This window comes from Microcebus murinus, chromosome 7 (assembly GCF_040939455.1).
Source record: "Microcebus murinus isolate Inina chromosome 7, M.murinus_Inina_mat1.0, whole genome shotgun sequence".
NCBI classification, from domain to species: Eukaryota; Metazoa; Chordata; class Mammalia; order Primates; family Cheirogaleidae; genus Microcebus; species Microcebus murinus.
Window position 1 is genome coordinate 33,417,380 of NC_134110.1, and position 21,304 is coordinate 33,438,683.

General features: G+C 42.3%; 1 protein-coding gene, 1 long non-coding RNA gene and 1 other non-coding gene across 6 annotated transcripts in view; all 3 read left to right on the forward strand.

Moving 5' to 3' along the window:
• The window catches only part of LOC142871923 (uncharacterized), a 73,208-nt gene extending 65,511 nt beyond the window's left edge, over positions 1-7,697 (forward strand). The window contains exon 2 of the long non-coding RNA XR_012920139.1: positions 7,361-7,697. This is a non-coding gene — a long non-coding RNA (uncharacterized LOC142871923). The remainder of the gene's footprint in view (positions 1-7,360) is intronic.
• Positions 5,996-6,058, forward strand: LOC142872053 (U7 small nuclear RNA). Its single transcript, XR_012920296.1, has one exon. It is a non-coding gene; the product is annotated as a U7 small nuclear RNA (small nuclear RNA).
• A 3,873-nt stretch (positions 7,698-11,570) lies between the features above and the next one.
• ZFAT (zinc finger and AT-hook domain containing) overlaps positions 11,571-21,304 on the forward strand; it is a 207,278-nt gene continuing 197,544 nt past the window's right edge. For 3 of the 4 annotated variants that reach the window (XR_012920140.1, XR_012920141.1, XM_076005001.1), the window contains exon 1: positions 11,573-11,783. Coding sequence is in view for 1 of the 4 variants with exons in the window: in XM_076005001.1 (XP_075861116.1) it covers positions 11,765-11,783 (19 nt within the window). In the remaining 3 variants the exon portion in view is untranslated. Of the gene's footprint in view, positions 11,784-21,304 lie in introns of all 4 variants that reach the window. The other variant, XR_012920142.1, reaches the window with a different exon arrangement.

A 21,304-nucleotide genomic window follows, 5' to 3' on the forward strand; every position in this document is an offset into this window, starting at 1 on the left:
TAGATGTGTTTTCGTTTCTTATGGTACAATTCTCCTAAAAAGAATATGTAAGGATTGTTTTAAACTTTTGAATATGACAATTAGTCTAGGGTGTACCACCACAAATTCAAAATTGAAAGTAACAAGTCATATATTTTATTTCACCTTAAAAAAAATCCAGAACAAGTAATGGAAAAAAATGGAATTAATTCCTGGAAACGTCACAAATTCAATAAAAGAGAGGTGTGTTATATTATGTATAATTTAATTATTTGTTTGAAGCAGAAGGAATCTGCAGAAATTTTACTATAAAACATTTTAGCATAAACACTGTCTGATATGTGTATGTGCAGATCGATTTTAATATTAACTCTATAATTTTAACATTTAAAAGCCTTGCTCAGGAACACAAACTTCAGGAGTGCTGCTCTGAACTATCAAACCCTTTTATTAGATCACTGGCTAAGTTTTCACTGGTAGAAGGCGTGGTTCAGAATGTGGGCTTGGGATGCCTCCTGTGCAGGTGCACCTGCTCTGGCCTGGATGGGGTAGAGGAGCCCGCTGAGCCCAGTATCGTCACATGCTCCAGAGTGGTGCCCTGGACTTGGGCAGGGAATTTTGCTGCCAGTCCAACTAGAAGATTAGCTAAACCCTGCTGCTAGATTATTGGTGCATCTGCTTCACATAAACCTTTTGTTATTTATTAGCTAGTCTAAGGGGCACAAAACACGATGTTGCAGACTTTTAGGAGGAGTTTGCATGCCTGTACTGGGATCACAAACATTTTTTTAATAGAATTACACCACTAATAGTATATATAGGTAGGTGAGGTACATTTCAGGTGCTCCCCTGTTCATTACGAACAACTGTCCCTGGTACAACATGTCTACTCAGTACCAGGGAGCAGGAGAACCCAAAAGTGCCCTGTTTGGTTAGCCCATAGTTAGTGCGAAAATAACAAAAAAATGTACTTTTGATAATGATTCTTGTCATTATGATAAGTAGATTGGGGATTGGCAAACTATGGACTGGGGGCCAAATGCCACTTGCTGCCTACTTTTATAAATAAAGTTTTATTGGAACATAGCCACACTCATTCATTTACATATGGCTGCTTTCACAGGGGCAAAGTGGAGTAATTTTGGCAGACACCCATGGCCTATAAAATAAAAAATATTGACTGTCTGGTCCTTTACAGGAAAAGACTGCCCACCCCTGACACAGTGTCTAGTCATGTGGCTTTTCAAACAACAACAACAACAAACCCCATTCATTTGAAATCATAAAAGTGGCTTGACTTGTGTTTTTATAACTTAGAAAATAAGTGGCACTTTAAAAAGTATTTTTATTTGGTTTTGTATCTTCAGAGTCTGCAAAGTTCCCAAGAGAGAACACTTTAATGAGAGGAGGGGAGGAAGGGTGTTCCAATGATTGGAGAGACAGGCAGAGGGGGGAGTCAGGGAACAAAGTAGCAATGGGGCCCTTTCCTCTGCCTCAGAAAGAACCTGCCCCATGGCTGGTCTGCTTCTCAAACACAGAAGCTTTCTTGTGACCTCAGGACCTTTGCACTAGCCATTTCCTTTGCCTGGGTCACTTTTCCCTTAGGTATCCACCAGACTGGCTCCTTCTCATCACTCAGGTTTCAGCTCAAATGTCACCTCCTTGGACAGACCTTTCCTGATCACCCACTCCAAGGACTCATTCTCCTCTCCCCATACACCAGGGGTCCCCAACCTATAGTGAGTTGGATAATTATTTCATTATATATTATAATGGTAATAATAATAAAAATAAAGTATACAATAAATGTAAAGCCCTTGAATCATCCCCAAATCATCTCCCTCCCACCCCTGGTCCGTGGAAAAATTGTCTTCCATGAAAATTGTCCCTGGTGCCAAAAAGGTTGGGGACCACTGCTCTAGATGACATCACCACTTGGTTTTTTTTCCCCTTTATGTCACTCATGCTAGCTCAGTATCAGTCATCCCAGACCCTGAGAATGACTCTTGTCTGTCTCATTCATCACTGTACCCCCAGTGCCTAGCAGTGCCTGGCCCACCAAGGGTCCCAAAGGAAAAGAAGGGATAAATGGAGTAAGTTTATGGAATGAGTTAAATCCACTAATTCATTCATTCATTCTATCACTGGATTACATAATAGAATGGATTAATGAACAATCAACGGCCTCACTATAATTACCAAGTCCTGGGTCTCTGTTTCTCTCCCCACCTGGCCTGGCCTCTCAGTGAACTGAAGGCAGCAAGCAGCTTTCCTGTTTGTACAGAGAACAGGGACAATAACTTAGCTTATGGAAAAGGGCTCCAGCTCATCCATACTGTTTCCTTTAACTCTTATCTAGCCTTTTATTTATTCAATATTTATGGAATGCCCAATCTTTGCCAGTACTTGAACTTGTACACTGAGGCAACTTACAGTTCTGGGGGAGAAGATCATTAAACAAGCCATAACAATGTGTAGGACGGGGCAGTACTACCCGCCCAGGAAACAGGCAGGAAGGATGCTAGCCTCAACCTGCCAGGTTGGGGAAGCCTTGTTTGAGTCAGTTACTTCCAACCAGAGGCCTGGAGGGGGACCTGCAGGAGCAGATGGGGACTGTTTTTTCAAGCCACAGAGCAGGGTGGTACTTTGAAGAACTTGCAGAGGTGCAGCTGGAGCAGAACTTGAGGTGGAGGGCACTAAGTGGAGAGGCGAGCAGGGTCACAAAGGACCTCCATGGGCACGAAGACAGGCTTGGACTTCACTCAGTGAGCAAAGGGAGAAGGCTTTACCTGAGAGTGTGGGTGACCCCCTCAGAGGCCCTGGTGATTCTGACTCTGCAAGGAGTAGAAGGGCAGGCTCCTCCTGGTGAGGGCTTCCAGCCTGTGCAGAGTAACTGACCATAACTGGTAGTAATAACACACTGGGAGTGGGGGTCAGAGACTAAGCAGGTTCTGGGGACATGAGACTTTCAATGCTAAAACTAGGAAAGTCTCAGACCAGCAGCCAAGACTTCTTGGTCACCCTAGCAGCATGGCTGCCGTTCAACACATACACATGGGTATGGTCACGGTGGTTATTCCAATAATGAAATATTTCCATATTTAGTGGCTTAATAAATAGCAGCTTCTATGTGCCCCTGTGCCAACACAGCCCAGTGGCCCAAACCTCACAGGACCTCCTTTCTCTGATCCTAAAATTTAAGGAGTAACCCCTGGCACACTAGGGGCACTCTTCCTTGGTATGCCTACTATACTTAGTGACAAATGCCACCTTGGCTACCCTTGTTTTGTCATCCTTCCTTCTGCTATGGCTTGACTGGCTTGGAGCTCTCTGCATCTCTCTGCCTCTCAAGATGCCCACCCAAGAATTTGGAGGGCAGCTGCCATCAACCCCTGGCTACAGGACAGGGGTGTGGTAGCCAAAGATGGTGAACTAAAGCACGGTCCTGGAGTTTTTTCACATGTCTTCCCTCTGGAGCTCTTGTACAGATGGTGCTGGAGCCTATCTGTGGAAAGCGGTGTAAGATCCTGTACCAAGAGATGCCCACCAAATGCTACCCTCGACTCCTAAGAATGGAAATGAACACAGTCACCTTGTAAAAGCAGCACCATAGGTTTTTACCCACTTGGATAGCTTGATGGAGCGTGATGAAAAAACTAACGTCACCTATTTTATGTAAGACTCTGTTCTTACACAATTGGCAATAGTTGAGATTTCCATGACCACTTGTTTTTCAAGGTTACCAGCTTTCTTTCAGCTGTATGGCATTTCTTTCTGAGCCAGTTACTGCAGCAATTTCCTAATTGTGCTTCTGACAAGGGGTTTTGGTTGTCCACCCTCTGTTATAGGTTGAAATCTGCGTTTGTAGAGCTGTTCCTTGTGCATGAGGTTAGCGAGGTGACTGATCCCAGAGGCCCAGACCCCATGGCCCACAGCCCTTCCCAGTACAGCGAAGGGGCCATCAGGGATGTCTTCATGTTGGGTTCAGCCAAGGGGAGACTGGCAGGAGACAGGAGGGCAAGAGCAGAGTAAGGTCTGGGCATTTATTCCTCAGTTTCCTTCTCTAGGTCATAGAGAGTAGTGGTACATCCCGCTGAAGGCGGACTTTTCTAAATAGATGCTCTCCTGGTTCTAGGTTCCGGTCTGCATTCCCTCATCTGCCTCTGCAAGCCTGGGATTAGGGGTGCAGGATGCTGAAGTGCTACACTATCTCTTTTTGACTTCCCTAAACCCTGCCCACACCTTTGTAAAGAGCCCCTTTATTTTTATTTTATTTTATTTTTATTTTAGGATTTTATGGGGGTACACATGTTTTGGTTACATAATTTGCTTTTGTACAGTTTGAATCAAACTTATAAGTGTACCCTTTACCCAGGTAGTGTGCATTGTACCTGATAGGTGTGAATTTACCCATTCCCACCTCTTCTTTCCCACCTACTTGATTTCCCTTGAGTTTTACTTCTGTTTATGTGCACGTCAGTATTGATTGATTAGTTCTAATTTAGTATTGAGTGCATGTGGTGTTTGTTTTCCCATTCTTGCAATACATCATTAAGAAGAATGACCTCCAGTTCCATCCAGGTTGTTACAAAAGATACTAGATCACCATTTCTTATGGCTGAGTAGTACTCCATGGTATACATATATATACTACATTATATTAATCCACTCATGTATTGATGGGCATTTGGGTTGATTCCACATCTTTGCAATTATGAATTGTGCTGCTGCTACAAACATATGAGTGCAAGTTTCTTTTTTTAAAGTGTCTTTTTTTTCCTTTGGGAAATACCTAATAATGGGATTCATGGATCAAATGGTAGGTCTACTTTTAGTTCTTTGAGGTATCGCCATACTATTTTCCATAGAGGTTGTATTAGTTTGCAGTCCCACCAATAGTGTATAAGCATACCTTTCTCTCTGCATCTTCACTAGCATCTGTTATTCTAGGACTTTCTTATAAAAGCCATTCTCACTGAAGTTAGGTGATATCTTATTGTGGTTTTGATTTGCATTTCCTTAATGATTAGAGATGTTGATTCATGTGTTTGTTTGTCATTAGTCTATCTTTTTTGAAAAGTTTCTTTTCATGTTTTTTGCCCACTTTTTAACAGGGTCGTTTGATTTTTTTTTCTTGCTGATTTGCTTGAGTTCTTTGTAGAGTCTATATATATCGGATATATAGCATGCAAGTATTTTCTCCCATTCTGTAGGTTGTCTATTTGCTCTATTGGCTGTGTAGAAGTTTTTAAATTTAATCAGGTCCCATTTATTTATTTTTGTTGTTGCTGTGGTTGCTTTTGGGGTCTTCTTCATAAATTCTTTGCCTAGGCCAATATCTATAAGAGTTTTTCCAAAATTTTCTTCTAGAATTCTTATAGTTTCATGCCTTAGTTTTAAGTCTGTTATCCATCATGAATTAACTTTTGTGAGATATAAGATGTGCTGATCCTGTTCCTGCCTTATACATGTGGCTATCCAATTTTCCCAGCACCATATATTGAATAGGAATTCTTTACCCCAGATTATGTTTTTGTCTGCTTTGTCAAAGATCAGATGGTAATATGAAGATGGATTCATATCTATGTTCTCTGTTTTGATCCATAGATCTAGATCTCTGTTCTTGTGTCAGTAATATGCTGTTTTGGTTACTATAGCCTTGTAGTAAAGCTTGAAGTCTGGTAAAGCGATGTCTCCTAATATGTTCGTATTACATAAAATTGCATTAGCTATTCAGAGCCTTTTGAACCTTTCAACAAAAAAAGTCCTGGACCAGATGGTTTCACACCCAAATTTTACCAAACCTACAAAGAAGAACTGATACCTATACTGCAGAAATTATTCCACAGCATTGAGAAGGAACGAATCCTCCCCAACTCATTTTATGAAGCCAGTATCACCTTGATACCAAAACCAGGAAAGGACACAACACAAAAAGAAAACTACACACCAATATCCCTTATGAATATAGACACAAAAATTCTCAATAAAATCTTAGCAAACAGAATTCAACTGCAAGTGTTACAGCTCTTTTAGAATTTGTCTAGCAGGTCTTCTGGTCCTTACCGGAAGGGCCCCCCCCCCCGAAAACAAATAAATAAAAAATGAAAAAAAGAATTCAACTGCACATTCACCATGACAAAGTGGACTTCATTCCAGAGATGCAAGGATGGTTTAACATATGCAAATCTATAAATGTAATTCACCACATAAATAGGAAAAACAAAGACCATATGATCCTCTCAATAGATGCAGAAAAAGCATTTGATAAAATTCAGCAATCTTTTATGATAAGAACTCTTAACAAAATAGGCATAGTTTGGACATACCTCAAAATTGTTAAAGCCATACAGAATAAACCCACAGCCAACATCATACTGAATGGGAAAAATTGAAAGCATTCCTGATTAGAACTGGAACCAGACAAGATTGCCCACTATTACCACTTCTATTCAACATAGTGCTGGAAATCCTAGCCAGAGCAATCAGACAAAAGAAAGAAATTAAGGGTATCCAAACAGGGAAAGAAGTCAAACTTAGCTAATGATATGATCTTATATCTAGAAACCCCAGAAATTCAACCAAGAGACTCCTGGAATTGATACATGAAATCAGCAAAGTCTCAGGCTACAAAATCAATGCACACAAATCAGTAGCTTTCATATACACTAATACCAAACAGAAATTAAAATAAAAAATGCAATACCTTTCACAATTGCAACAAAGAAAATAAAATATTTAGAAATATATTTAACCAAGGAGATGAAAGACCTCTATAGGGAGAACTATGAAACACTGAGGAAAAAAATTGCAGAAATGATTTTCTCTATCATGAATTTCAAAACAGTGCTATTTACATGAGAGCTACAAACAAATGCTTATGTATTGTTTCTCTTCCTCAACCCCTCCCTCCACCTTGGACTCCCTTCATCCCTTCTCCCTTCAGCAACTACTGTTTGTCAGATCCCAGCTATGGACCTGATACTCTGCTGGGCTTTGTCAGCTCTCCTGTTTTGTCCTCCTTGTTGCTAGGATCTGAGGGACCGCCTCTCCTTTTTCATGGCCCAGGTAGTCCCATACTTGTAGTTGCTTTTAGGAAAACTTGTTACACTTAAAGATCTAGTCACCTTTGTTTCTTAAATTATTTGAACAGAAATGACACATCAAAACTTAAAACCTTAAAAATAAAATTTGTCTAGACATTTACATACTTAGTTAAATTATCCGGTTTCACTATGAGTCTAATGCAATTTCTAAATGCTTCAAACACCTTAAAAACCCAAAAGTTTTTACTGCATCTATGCCTAAGGCTACTTGTAAAAATCATTAAGTTGATCAATTTTTTGTTATCTTTACAAAACGTATTTTTGTACTTTTCCAGGATTGACTTTATCAGACAAGAAAGAGAAAGATTATCTCCTCTTCAGGTGCATTGAAGTAACAGCCTCTGGGCCACTGGACTGAGGGATTCTTGGTGGCAACAGGCATTTGCTGGTTGGGGCTCCCTCAGGCAAGGCTCAACTGTTATGTCAACAAGACCATAAGCAAGTTCTCGAAATCTTCACTCCCATGTACACTAAGTCTCGGGTACATGTTGTTCTGCCACTGTTTACAATGACCTTCATTATACTTCATTAGCATTTCATTATAATTAGCAAGGTCTATTCTCCTAGGACATTTGGCTAATCCATTAACTTGCAACATAAATTATTGAACCTTCTTTCTACATGGTTATTTATGAGACCAGTGGTCCTGCCCTGCCCTGGCTGGTTTTGGCACAGTGTCTTCTCTTTCTGGAAGTCTTTGCCTTACTCATAGTAAACTTATCTGCTTCTTGCAACTTACACGAATATACCACTTCATAAACAGACACAGAAAACGTCAAGTAAGAAAGAGAACCTCATATATACCAAACTTAATAAAATATCCTGTTTTACACTTTCTTTAAATTGTAACTAGCTTTGTAATTACAGTTATATATAGACATGTTAACTTTTTTTTAATCATTGAGGATTCATAGCTTTTCATAGAGTCAACTTGTAGATCAACAACTATAGATTTACAGTTGTTCTCTGTGATATGCAAATTGTCACAGCTGACTCCTTTGTCCTTTAAGCAGTAGCCCAGCACTTTTTGAAGCATCCTGGTTTTCTGGCAATAGCATGATGTTCCCAGCCATTCTGATGTTCCCAGCCATTCTGATGTTCCCTTAATCCCACACACGGAATCAGCTTCTTTGCAGGGGCTCTGGCCACTGTTAATGAAAAATACTACTGAGATTAATATTTGTGTGCTGAGGACCAGTGATGAGAAGGCACTCTATGACCATTAAAAGACAGGTGGGAAAGATATTGCTTCCTAAGGTCATAATTGTGTTCATAGTGAGATTGCTCATATAGTTCTAATATTGCTATATCCTTTTTTTCAATTTTTAAATGGAATTTTTTCTACAATGTGCCTATTTAGAGTTTTAACCCTTAACTGAAACTGTGAATATCCCTCTCTCTGATTTTATCATTGTTGTGTGCCTTAATGCTTATTATTTTAAGGTCACTTGTATGTATCCTTTTTAAAACCTGCTTTCAGGAAAGCATCTTACAAAATTAGATACCTAAATTATTGTTTTCATGTAAATGCAAATTTGTCAGAATTATAAAATTATTGACATGAATATATTCAGTTATGCAAATTGATTGCATTTCTTATATACCTAAATGCCATTTCATGTCGATAAATTTATTGACACAAATTCATTCACATGCTAGCCTTGAGAGCTGACTGTCAACAGTGGCCCAGCTGGGAGGCTGCTTTCCTCTAGGAGCCATCATTGAAGGATGATGCTATCACTTAACACAATTATGAGTGATTTACATTTAATTCCACAAATGCTTCTTTATTAATTGAAGGCATTTGGAAGTACTACTGGCAAATGGAAAGAATAAAGATGTTGCTGACTGAAAATGGGCAAACCACAGAAAAGCCAGCTGTGGACTCCTCTCTTTAGTTACAAACCTAGATTCCCCACAGAAAGGGACTATCTCTGAAAGTCATTTCCATCTGCCTATGGCCAGGACACTTTTCAGTAACAATAGGTGTTCCGGAACTCTTCTTTGAATGATAAATGGGAAAAGAATACCATGAGAATAATGAGGCCAGGTGTGGTGGCTCATGCCTGTAATCCTAGCACTCTGGGAGGCTGAGGTGGGAGGATTGCTCAAGGTCAGGAGTTCGAAACCAACCTGAGCAAGAGCAAGACCCCATCTCTACTAAAAATAGAAAGAAATTAATTGGCCAACTAAAAATATATAGAAAAAAATTTAAAAAAGAAAAAAAATATTTAAAAAAAGAGAATGAAGAAAATCATAGCTTTCCAAATAACTAACCCATGATCATCACCCCTAGTCCACAATTTCTCCTTTTGACTATAATATTCTGAAGTAATTGGGGTTTGAGATAAACTTTAAATTGTTTCATTTTCAAAATTCATTTTGGTCACAATGTCCAGGAGCAATTCATCTGCTAATCAATAAATGACATTTAAATGCTGCTGCAAGAAAGGCAACCCAGCACAAAACCGATACTGTCAGCAATCCAGAACAACTTCAATTTCCTGACAGAAATCGATTCACAGCAAAATAAAGATTGTTGTAAATATTTATAGTGCTACAAGGAAAAGCTCGTCAATGCAGCTTTTTTAACCGTTCATTTCCAAATAAATGATGGGCCCCAATTAGCCATCTACCTCATGGGCAGGGGGCCGTGACTGTGCAGCCACAACTCTACAGTTGTCTTGGAATTGGCTCTTTGAAAGTGTGGTGGGTAGTCTGGTAGTCTGGGCACATCCCAGATGACCAAGTGGTAAAGTGGGAAGAGCACCCAGCATGAGGAGCTGAGTTCCACGCTTGGCTCTTCACTGCCTTGCTGTGTGATCTCAGAAAGCCATTTAGTCTCTCTGAACATTCCTTTGTCCCATCTGGAAGAGAATAATAATCGTATCTGTCCGATTTAATCTCCCAGGCTGTGAGGATGAAATGGAGGGGGCAGGGGAGGAGATATTGCTGTACATATATTTTATGGACTGGGCAAACTTGGGGCCTTATAAAAGGTTCCTTATTTCCCAAGAAAACGATTAAGGAGCATGCAGAAGGGCTCCTGAGAAATCAGATGAGTCATCCTAAAGCTCAATGCCCATGGGAGTTTTACAACTAAAAAATAAGTTACAACAGAAACAAATGTGTTCATTCAGTAATATTACTATGCAACAGGTGCTGGGAAAACAAAGATGAAAAAGACTTGTAAGGACTTTGTGCTCATGGTCTAGTGGGGGCTGTGCAAACAGAGAAATGGGCATGGAGCAAGGCAAGTGACACCCACAAATAAAGCATGAGTTTCAGGATTACCCAAGAATGTCCTCATGTTGAGCAGCAACGAGTGTGGTTATTCCAGGAAAAGACTTATAACAGGCAAACACTAGCATTTCAGGGGAACCATAAAAATAAATCTGTGTTTCCCAAACTTCGGCCACTTAAGGTCTGCTTTCATATTTTTTTTTTTGGCCATATCGCTACCATTTTTTTTTTTGACTCATTTAAAAAAATGTTAATAAACTGTATTTAAAAAGAAAACTTTATATTACTATCATAAATGAAAAAGTTATCATTTGTGGTAAATAGAAAGCAAGCTTTAAAAAAAGCAACACAAACTCTTTTATTTCATAAATAACCATCAGGCTCAGTTCTAGTTTCTGGGGCTAAAGGGGTGACTAAGACGGACACAGGTAAGCAGTTGAGATAAACCAACGTCAGATAGTAAAATATAAAGTAACTTAGCAGAGTTACTTTAAACGGGGTGGTGGTGGGGCTAGAAGATGCTATTCAAGCCAAGGACTAAAGTGAGAGCTGGCGATGACCACCTCAACGTCGCAAAACGAAAACAAGGTCATTAAATTTCAGCCAGATATGGTGGCCCGCAGGAGGCTGAGCCAGCAGCCGGGGAAGGAGCAACTGTCAGAGAGACGTGCTCCCACCCAACTGAGACTTTTGGCGAGAGGAAAAGAGAATAAACAGGCCCAAAGACAAGGAAGTCGCTTTACTACGTGTGAGTCTAGGTTGTTCAATGCTCGGTACCAACTAAAATCCAGCCGGGTACCCTAGCGGAAAGCATCCCACGCTTGGGGAAACACTGAAACCTCCGAGTGGGATGCAGGTTGTAGCCGCTACGAATGACAAACTAGTAAACTGAGACCGGGGAAAGTTAATTCGCTGCCCCAAATTGGTTAGTACAAAGCAGAACAGGGAGAAGAGCCCTGAACTCTCCGTGCATCTTCAGCCCGGTGGACCGACGTCCGGCGGGTCTAAGGGCGGAAGACCGACGCGGGCACAAGCGGGGAGGTCCCGAGGTCCGTATTCGCGGCCTCGCGGGAGCCCCTCCCCGGGCGTGGCCCAAAACGCGGAGCGGCGGAATCGGCGGAGCGGGATAAAAAGCACGGCCTCCGCGCGCGAGCATGCGCCTTAGGCCGCCCCCGCCGGGCCGCGCTCGGCGCTAGGGGAGGGTCACCCGAGGCGGGCGTGCGCTGCGCAGGCGTCTGCGCCCCGTGGGGAGGAGGGCGAAGACTCCATCCGCCATGTTGGATGCCGCAGATTCGCCATAACTTCGCCGGCTCTTTTCTTAAAAAAATAAAAATAAAAAGCGAAGCATCAGCGGGACGCCCTGCCTTCTCGGTCGGCAAGGGAGGGGACCCGGAAGAGCCCGAGGCTTTTTTTTCCTCCGCGGTGGGGGCGTTGCCATGGAGACGCGGGCGGCAGGTGAGCCGGGCTGGGGGTTGGGGTGAGGACGGGGTGGGGGAGGGGCGCGGCGCGCGGGAAGCCGTTTCGAGCGTCGAGTAGGGAAGCCGCGCGCAGGCCGGCGGCCGGCGGAGGGATCCGCGGCCTGGGGCGGAGAGCGAGCGTAGCCGCGTCCTGCGGCCACACGTTCGGTCGCTGGCGGTATCCTGCCGCCAAAAAAAAAAGTGAGGAGAGAACTAGCAGGAAAGCAGGCGCGGGGCCGTTTCCAGGGCAACGGGTAGCGCCTGGGCGCGCGCCAGCGACGGAGCGCTGGCGGCCCAGTGGACGGGAGGTTCGAATCCCGGTGCTGCCAACTCTTTGGCTCGGTGGACCTTGGCTGGGCCTGCTCCTTGCCTGGCTTCAGGATCCACCTCTGTAAAATGGGTACCTCCTCCAGGCTGCTGTCTCTGGCTTTCCGCAGGGAAGCAGCTTCTCAGCTGGCTGGACCATTTACTAGAGTGACAAGACCTTCCAGTTTACACCCAGTGCAAGTCATTTAACTTTGAGCTTGGGGTCCCTCACCTGCAATTAACGCCAGCTTCCACACTCGGGCACTGACTTCGCACGTTTTGCTGCTCCGCATACCTACCTGACAGCTCTAATTGGTAGGTTATTTATTTATCAGGAACAAAAGTTCAAAGAGGTTAGTTACATACGGTTTAAAAATGGTAGAGCTGGGGCTTTAAATAACAGCTCCCTCCAACTCGGGATAAAATCCAAACTCCGTGCATTCCTGGCTTGTACCTCCTTCCTCTAGAGTAGGGCTTGGCTTATCAGTACATGCTTAGTGAGTGGAAGAATGAGTGATCACGCCTGCCCCTGTCGGTCTGGTTTCCTTGCTGGGGCCCAAGTGACCTTTTGGAGAAGCAAATATCATGTCACTGGGGCTTATCCTCCACAGCGGCCCCTCTCCAACTCTATCTGTGAGCCGACAGGCCCTCTGTTGAAGCGTCTGTAGTGAGAGTCCCCATGCTGAAGGGTGGGGAGGCAGGGTGCGCTACTCCCAACACCCAGGGACTCCTTTCCTGGCCTCTTTGGTTCAAACCAAAAGCTTTGCCTGGAGCTCCCTGCGCACCATGCAGGGGTAAAGATCAATGTGAGCCTTGGCCCTGCCCTTACCCGCTGTTGTGCCAGATGGTCCAGGTGTGGGAGTGTGTAGTGCAGGGAGGAGTGGGCCCAGAGCCACAGTGGGGGGTCAGGAGACCTGAACTGCACCAGGCAGGCTTTCTTGCATCACCCTAATATGAGCACCAGAGACTGACTCTCCAAAGCTAATACAGGTTGAGCATCCCTAATCTGAAAATTCAAAATCTGAAATACCCCAAAATCTGAAACTTTGCTGGCGTGACACCACAAGTGGAAAATTTCACACCTCACATCATGAAGGGTCTCAGTCAAGCGCAGGTGCAGGACAGTGACGATGGTGTTGTTAATACTACAAAAATAAATGCAGCCTGAATGGTTCATTGAAAGCCTGTCCTTGTTTATTGTTGTTGTTTGACAGTGACACAGGTGTTCTGGTGATGCCACTGTGCTGCTTAGTTACCCTGAACACATTGCTTGTTTTTTACTGTGTTAATGATGTATCATATTTTTTACTGTTAAGTACTTATGTGTGAATAAGTGTAAGAAAATGATTGCTTATTGGTAGCATATAAGTTCAGACAGGATTGCTGGTGATGCCAAACAACCACAGATTGTTCATATGAGTGGCCGAGATAGTGACACCTTTGCTTACTGATGGTTCAGTGTACACAAACTTTGTTTCATGCACAAAATTATTAGAACTATTTTACAAAATTATCTTCAGGCTATGTCTAGAAGGTGTATATGAAATATAAATGAATTTTGTGTTTAGACTTAGGTCCCTTCCCCAAGATATCTCATATATGGATATGTAAGTATTCAATAATCTGAAAAAAATCTGGAATTTGAAACAGTTCCGGTCCCAAGCATTTCAAATAAGAGATAACTAACCTGAAATTTGTTCGAGAATAGTAGGGGATTGCAGTCAGGGGTGCATGTGCTATGATGGATCATAGGCACATCCAAAGAGGTTGGGTCGAGGGGAAACTTTCAAAGACAAAGAGGAGAACTCCATGGAAGCTGTTTCCAAACAAAGACCAATGGCTTTAGGGGCTTATTGCAGAAGCTGGTGTTAGTTCGTGGTGGAGGTAGCCATGTCAGGCAAGTGTCCTGGTGCAAGAGGCTTATCTGGAATACTGTGGTTCTAATGAATTCCTTGCATAGTTCCTGCCTCCTTCACAGCCTCCGGGCCCCACTTGGTTGAGGTTTGAGGTGACTCCATTTTGAAACACTTCAAATAAAGATTTCTCTATTTGGTGGCTGCCTTTTCCCATATAGCTGCTTATAATGAGAATGAACTGCCCACCTCTTGTCTTTTGGAATTCACCTAACAGTTTCTAAAAAGAACCCTGGGCATATGTTGTAGTTTCCTTCAATTTCCCGCTATAACAAATGAGAAAAGATCATGTTTTTAGAAATAACATGGCCAGCTCATTTCTGAAAAGAGTTAAATTAGGAGAGACAGTACAGTGAATGATAATGAGATGGAGTTGCATATGGCTCTAAAAGTTATGGCTTTTAGGTGGCAAACTAGCTGAGATGGCCATCGGTTTGGATTGGGGCTCTATTATCCCATTTCTCCTCTTTCAACCCTGTGTCTTCTGCTTCTGGTGTTTCTTTTCTCCCCACACCTTAATATTTACATAACAACTTTTCAAAGATAGCTGTCCTTAAGTAGAATTAAGTTGCTGCCTAGGGCAAGGGCAGTCAAGAATCAGATATATTAAAAAGACTCTCCTTAATTGCATTTCCTTTTATAGATAGCTTCATGTTGCAGCCTCTGAAAACTCCTGGCTGAGATGGGCTGATTTAATTATGTAGAAGGGATTTAGCCTAGAGTTAAGTTTTCTCTCTCAGCTGTTTACCATGTTAAACTTTCACTGTCTTTGAACTTTCTCAAGGGCACATGTCAACTGTAAGAGTTGGACTGGGTTAGGAGAGTGGAGAGAACACTTTGCTCTGGGTGCTGAGATCCAGATCTGCTTCTCACCAGATTCCAGACACAAGGGAAGTCGCATTGCCCCTGGGACTCCAGTCCCTGTGAAAAGAGACACAGTCCTGCCCCAGCCCTGTGGATGCTGGTGCCACTCAGGATATGGTATTTGTCTCTTCCCTACACAGATCCAGCCTCTCCAGTGTGCATCATCCACTCAGTACATTGTCATCTACTTGCTTCTTGACAGCATCTGTAGATGGAAGGGTGGGATAGAGTTTGAGTAATTTTTTGAAAGAGAAGCAAAGTAACCTGGGAGTGAAGCAAAATAGACATTTTAAGCACCTATTACAGATTTGAAGTTGCCTCCTTTTTTTTTCTTCTTCAAGGAACATAAAATATACAGATAATTGAGATTGCTTATGCTTGGCATATTAACATAAAAACAGGGCCTTAAATTTGGATACCAGAATTTTCTTTTTTTAAATTTTTACTTTTTAAATTGTAACTTAACAAATTATAGTTGTATCCATTTATGTGGTACATAGTGATGTTATGATCCATGAATATAATGTGGAATAATTAAATCAAGCTAATTAACATATCCATCAGTTCAAATATTTATCATTTTTTTGTGGTGAGAACATTTGAAATTTACTCTCTTAGCAATTTTGAAATGTATACTACATTATTATTTATTATATTAGCCATGCTGTACAATATATCTCGAAGAAAAAAAACTTATTCTTCCTGTCTAATTGAGGCCTTAATTATCATCTCCCCAAGTCCCCCTTCCAGCCTCTGATAATTACTAATACCACTCTAATCTCTGCTTCTTTGAGTTCCATTGTTTCAGAGTCCACATATAAGAGAGAACATGCAGTATTTGTACTTCTATGCCTGGCTTATTTCATTTAGCAAAATGTTCTCCAGTTCTATTCATGTTGTTGCAAATAACAGAATTTATTTTTTAAGGCTGAATAGTGTTCTATTGTGTATATATACCACACTTTTTTTTGAATCTGTTGATCTGTTGATGATAATCAACACTTAGGTTGATTCCATAATTTTACTGTTGTGAACGGTGCTGCAATGAACAAGGGCGTGCATACATCTCTTCGCTATACTGATTTCAGATCTTTTGGGTTCTTTTAAATCACATAATAAATGAAGCTGCAAAGTGTTAACTTTGGAATCTGGTAGCTTTGTGTTTCAAGCAGAGTCCAGGAGAGGCAGGATGGGCGGAGCAGGGACCTGGCCTCAAGGATGTTGGTGCGAGCTGCAGGCTATTGGCATAGGAAGGGGACAGTGTCCCACGGTGGGCAGTGAGGGATGAGAGGACCAGCGTAGATGTAGACCTGGAGCTGAGGAGCAGGGAGAGCTTGGGGTGTTTTAACATCTCTGGAGGGTGTTTGACCTCAGCCCCAAGGCTCTTTGTGGGGCCTTAACTGGCTTCCTTCTTAGTGTCAGATATTCTCCTTGTGTCTCTGCCAGCTGCCTCTTCTTCAGGAGTTGCCCCTAGGGGTATCAATATTAGTCTTTTTACTACCAAGTTTGCTCCCAGTTCACCCAAATGTTTGTACCAAACTTTGTGTTTTTTGCTAGGGATGCCCAGTTTAACATGACACATACTTTCCTCTTGAGGATTTCATGCAGTTCCAGCAGTAGAAAATGGATTCCTTTAGAAAAAGGGGCTAGGTGCTATGACAGAAGTAAGCTCTGGATCCTGAGGGCTTCCGAGTGGGAGCATCTAGCTCAGCCCTGGGAATTCTGGGAGGACTTCCTGAAGGAGGAGGCGCCTGAGCTGGGTCTTGCAGGGTGAGCACAGGTACCCTGCAGAAGGGATAGCTGCTGCAGACACAGGTGTGACACACCCTGTGTGACTAGGTAGATGTTGAGCCAGGTAGATGGCACAGGATGCTGGAGGTCTGTGAGGAGTGGCCTTTTGAGTAGTGAGAAGCCTTTGGGGCTTTGTTATGAAAACCAAGGGACAGGAGGATAGCAAGGCTGGCTCATTGGCCTTTCGGAAAGGTTCCTCTGGCAGTTGCCAGGAGACAGTTTTGTTCTGTTTTGTTTTGAGGTGTAATTTACATCTACTGAAATGCAGAGACCTTAAATGTACAATTTGACCACTCTTGTGACCCACACCACTAACAATACGTAGAACTTTTTCATCACACCAGAAAGTTCTTTCTTGCCTCTTCCTACCCAGTCCTTGCCCCTTACCCTAAGCAGCCACTCATCTTGCTGTTACCACTGATGAGTTTTGCCTTTTGTAGAACATTATCTCATTCTGCTGTGTCTGGATTCTTTTACTCAGCTTAATATTTCTGAGATTCAGTAGTTTATTTCTTTTTATTGCTTAATAATATTCTATTGTTTGGATACTACCACAGTTTTTTTTAATATGTTCTTCTACTGATAAACAGCTGGGCTTTTTCCAGTTTTTGGTTATTGTGAATAAGCAGCAGCAGACATTCTTATACAAGCCTTTTTGTGGATATATATTTTCATTTCTCTTGAGTAAATAAGTACCTAGTAATGGAATTGCTGGGTTGTAGGGTAAAGGTATGTTTAGCTTTTTAAGAAACTTCCAGATAGCTCTCTGGAGTAATTGTCTCATTTTACATTCCTATCGGCAGTGTCAGAGAATTCCAGTTGCTTTACGTCCTCACCAACGTTTGGCATTGAGAGTCTTTTTCCTTTTACCTATTCTAGAGGGTATGCAGTGGTATCTTATTTAATTTGCATTTCCCTGATGACCAGTGATTTTGAACACATTTTCTTGTGCTTATTGGTCCTTTATATTAATATGTCATTGAAGAAATGTCTATTCAAGTCTTCTGCCTATTTAATAAATTGAGTTTCTTTGTCTTTTTATTGCTGGGTTGTAAGAGTTCTTTGTATATTCTAGATACAAGTCTTTTGTCATATTATGTGTGGTGAATATTTTCTCTCAGTCTCTGCCTACTAATTTATCTTACTAATTTTATCTTTTGATGAGCAGAAGTTTGTAATTTTATTAGAGTTTGATTTACTCTTATTTTTGCATTTATAGGTAGTGCTTTTTAAAGAAATGTTTTCCTGTTTTAACGTCACAAAGATATTCTCTCTCCTAGGTTTATTACTTTTAAAAAAAGCTTTCTATTTCTCACTTTTAGGTTTAGGTCTACCATCTGTCTCAAATTAGTTTGCGTATGGTGTGAAGCAGGGGTTGTTTTTTTTTTTTTTTTCCCTCTATGTGGAGCTCTAGTTTTTCAAGCCTCATTTGTTAGAATAGTCTTTCTTTTCTCTATTGTTTTGCTTTAGCTCATTTGTTGAAAATTATGTGTGGGTCCATGTCTGAACTTTCTGTTCTGTTTCATTGATCTGTTTGTTTATTCTTCATCAGTAGCACACTGTCTTGATTACTATAGCTTTACAGTAATTTTGGAAGTTACAAAGAATAAGGAGGACATCTTTTAGAAGGGCAGAAACATAGGCAGACCTTCATAAAGGGCTGTCATAGTGCAGTTCAGGCTGCGGGGATAGAAGAGGGACAGAGGTAGAGAAGAAACCCCTGGGACTGGTGATTGATTGGATTTTACCTTAGAGACCAGCAAGCATTGCATGTGTGATTTTTGATTCCTTACTCTGGTGGTGGAGAGAAGCACCACCTGTTGTGCTCCCTGTTTTTATTTCTGAGTTGGGTTGGGGGCTGGTGCAGGACTTGCCCGTTTCCTAGAGGCACCTTGAGAAGACCGTTCCTGGGGACAGAGCCCACTTCCCTTTGAAGAAGCCCCTAGGGCAGAATGCCATGTGCAGCCCTATCTCAGGAGGGCCATGTGGCTCTGTGGTTGGATGCTCTGGGACCCAGTCCTGTCTAGGAGTGAGCCCCACAGGCAACCAGGCTCAGGTGATACAGGGAACAGGGGCACTGTGGCTGGTGGTGGGGGCAGTTCTGGGCGAAACTGGGTGGAAATCCTGGTCCTGCTGTTTGACAGCTCTGGGACCTTGGCAAGTCATTTGAGTCTCCGTTGCCTCCTGTATGAAAATGGTCCCTGCAGACCCACTAGGCAGGATGGTTGTACAGGGGCCATAGAGGAGGACTGGGAGCACATCTAGCACATGGCTACCATCCATCTTTTCCCTCCTCCCTCTCTCTCTTTTCCCGTTCCATTCTCTATCAAGGCTCACCTTCTTCCCCTGTACATCTTGTAATTTTTAATAGTATCTGTGAAAATTAAATGCATAATGAAAGGGATTTATAATAATAAATATGTGATACAGTGGCCTGATCCTTTATTAAATCATGCAGTTGGAATAAGATGGGGCCTGGTAATAATAATCTGTAGACCTGCGCAGTCAGGTGTGTCATACCTGTTCTTCAGTTTATTCTTCACAGAAGCTTTGCAAGGTGGGCTTATTATCTCTGCTTTGCAAATGAAGAAGCAGCAGCTCAGGCTGGTCCCTTAGACTCCTCCAGGTCATAGGGAGCTGGGCAGACACTCAGTGTTTGGACCTGGTGAGACCCATGTTGAGCCCAAGAATCCCTTAAAGGACTCTTTAAGACTAGGTCTTGGACTCTGCCTAGTTCTAGAATCTGATCCTGGGCCAGGCTGTCCAGGTACCTGCTCTTCAGGCCTGAGACTGGGGGAGAGCTGAGCAGCCAGAGATAAAAGCAGCCTTGCCTGGCTGCTGCCCTGCTACACTCAAGCTCTCCTAGGTGCTCCCAGCCATCTGCGCTTGCTGACTCGGTCGCAGACATCATCAGATCCCTGCTCTATGGGAGCCTCTGTCTGGACTGGGTGCAGTGGGTGGACAAGGTGTAGCTTTGGGACAGCCCCAGCACTACCCACCTGGTGCTCCATGGGAATGGGCCTCCCAGGGGTGGGGCTGGGCACTGTGAGGCCTGAGAGTCCTGTTCTCAAGGAACTCATAGCCTACAGGGCAGACAAAATCGGTTAAAAAATGGGCAAAAGGTTTGAAAGATACATTACATAAGAACATAGAAAAATAGCCTATAAGCATATGAAAATATGCTCAACATGATTAGGCATTAGGGAAATGCAAAATAAAACAATAATCAGATACCACAACACACTCATTAGAATGGCTAAAATGAAAAAGACTGACAGTCCCAAGTGCTGGTGAGAATGTGAAGCAGCTGGAACTCTGACACATCGCTAGTGAGACTGCAAATGGTTCACCCACTCTGGAAAATAGTTTGGTAGTTTCATATAATGTTAAGCATAGCATACACCTACTGTATAACTCAGCAATCTCATTCCTAGGTATCCCAAGAGAAATGAAACCTATGTCCATGTGAAGACATGTATGTACCTGTTTATACAGCTTTATTTGTAATAGCCCCAAACTGGAGCCAACCCAAATGCTTATCAACTGGTGGAATGCCAAACAAGTTATGGTATATCCATACAATGTACTACTACTCAGCAATGAAAAGGAACGAACTACTGATGCGGGCAACAACATGGACTGATCTCAAAAGTATGTTAAGCGAAAGAAGCTAGACACAAAAGACTACATATTGTGAGGATGGGAGAAAGTGCAGCCTGTGTGCACTGTTGGTTATAAAATGGTAAAGCTCCTGTAGAAAACAGTGTGGCAATTCCTCAAAAAATTAAAACCAGAATTACCAAAGTAGACCTTGCCATTTCACTTCTCAGAATATACCCCAAAGAATTGAAAGCAGGGTCTCAAAGAGATGTTTGTATACTCAAATTCATAGTAGCATTATTCATGATAGCTAAAACATGAATTCAGCCCAAGTGCCCATCAATGGATGAATGGATAAACAAAATGTAGATTATACATATAATGGATTATTATTCCATTAAAAAGGAAGGAAATTCTGACATATGCTATAACATGGATGACCCTTAAGGGCATTATGCTAAGTGAAATAAACCAGTCACAAAAAGACAGAATACTATATGATTCCGCTTATTTAAGTAGCATCATAGTATTTAACTACTAGAGTAGTTAAATTAATGGAGATAGAAAGTATGTTGGTGGTTGCCAGGTCCTGAGGGAAGAGGAATAGGGAGTTAGTGTTTAATGGGGACAGAGTTGCAGTTTGGGAAGATGAAGAAGTTCTGGAGATGGATGGTGGTGATGGTTGCACAGCAATGTGAATGAATGTACCTTATGTCACTGAACTGTATATACCTAAAAATTGTTAAGATGGTAAGTTTCGTTATATTTATTTTATCACAATAAAAAGGAAATGCCATGTACTTTGTGATTGCATTTATAAGAATTTCTAGAAAAGGCAGAATTAGAGGGACAGAGAACCACTGGCTGGCAGGAGCTGGCGAGGACAGAGGGACTGACTACAGAGGCACTGGGAAATTTGTGGGGTGCTGGGAGTGTTCTGTGTCTTAACTTTGGTGATGGTGACATGACCCTGTCCCTGTGCTTAAGCTCATTCAGTTGTACAGGGTCCCTGGGCAGTGTTAGAAGTTTGCACGCGGTAGAGTGG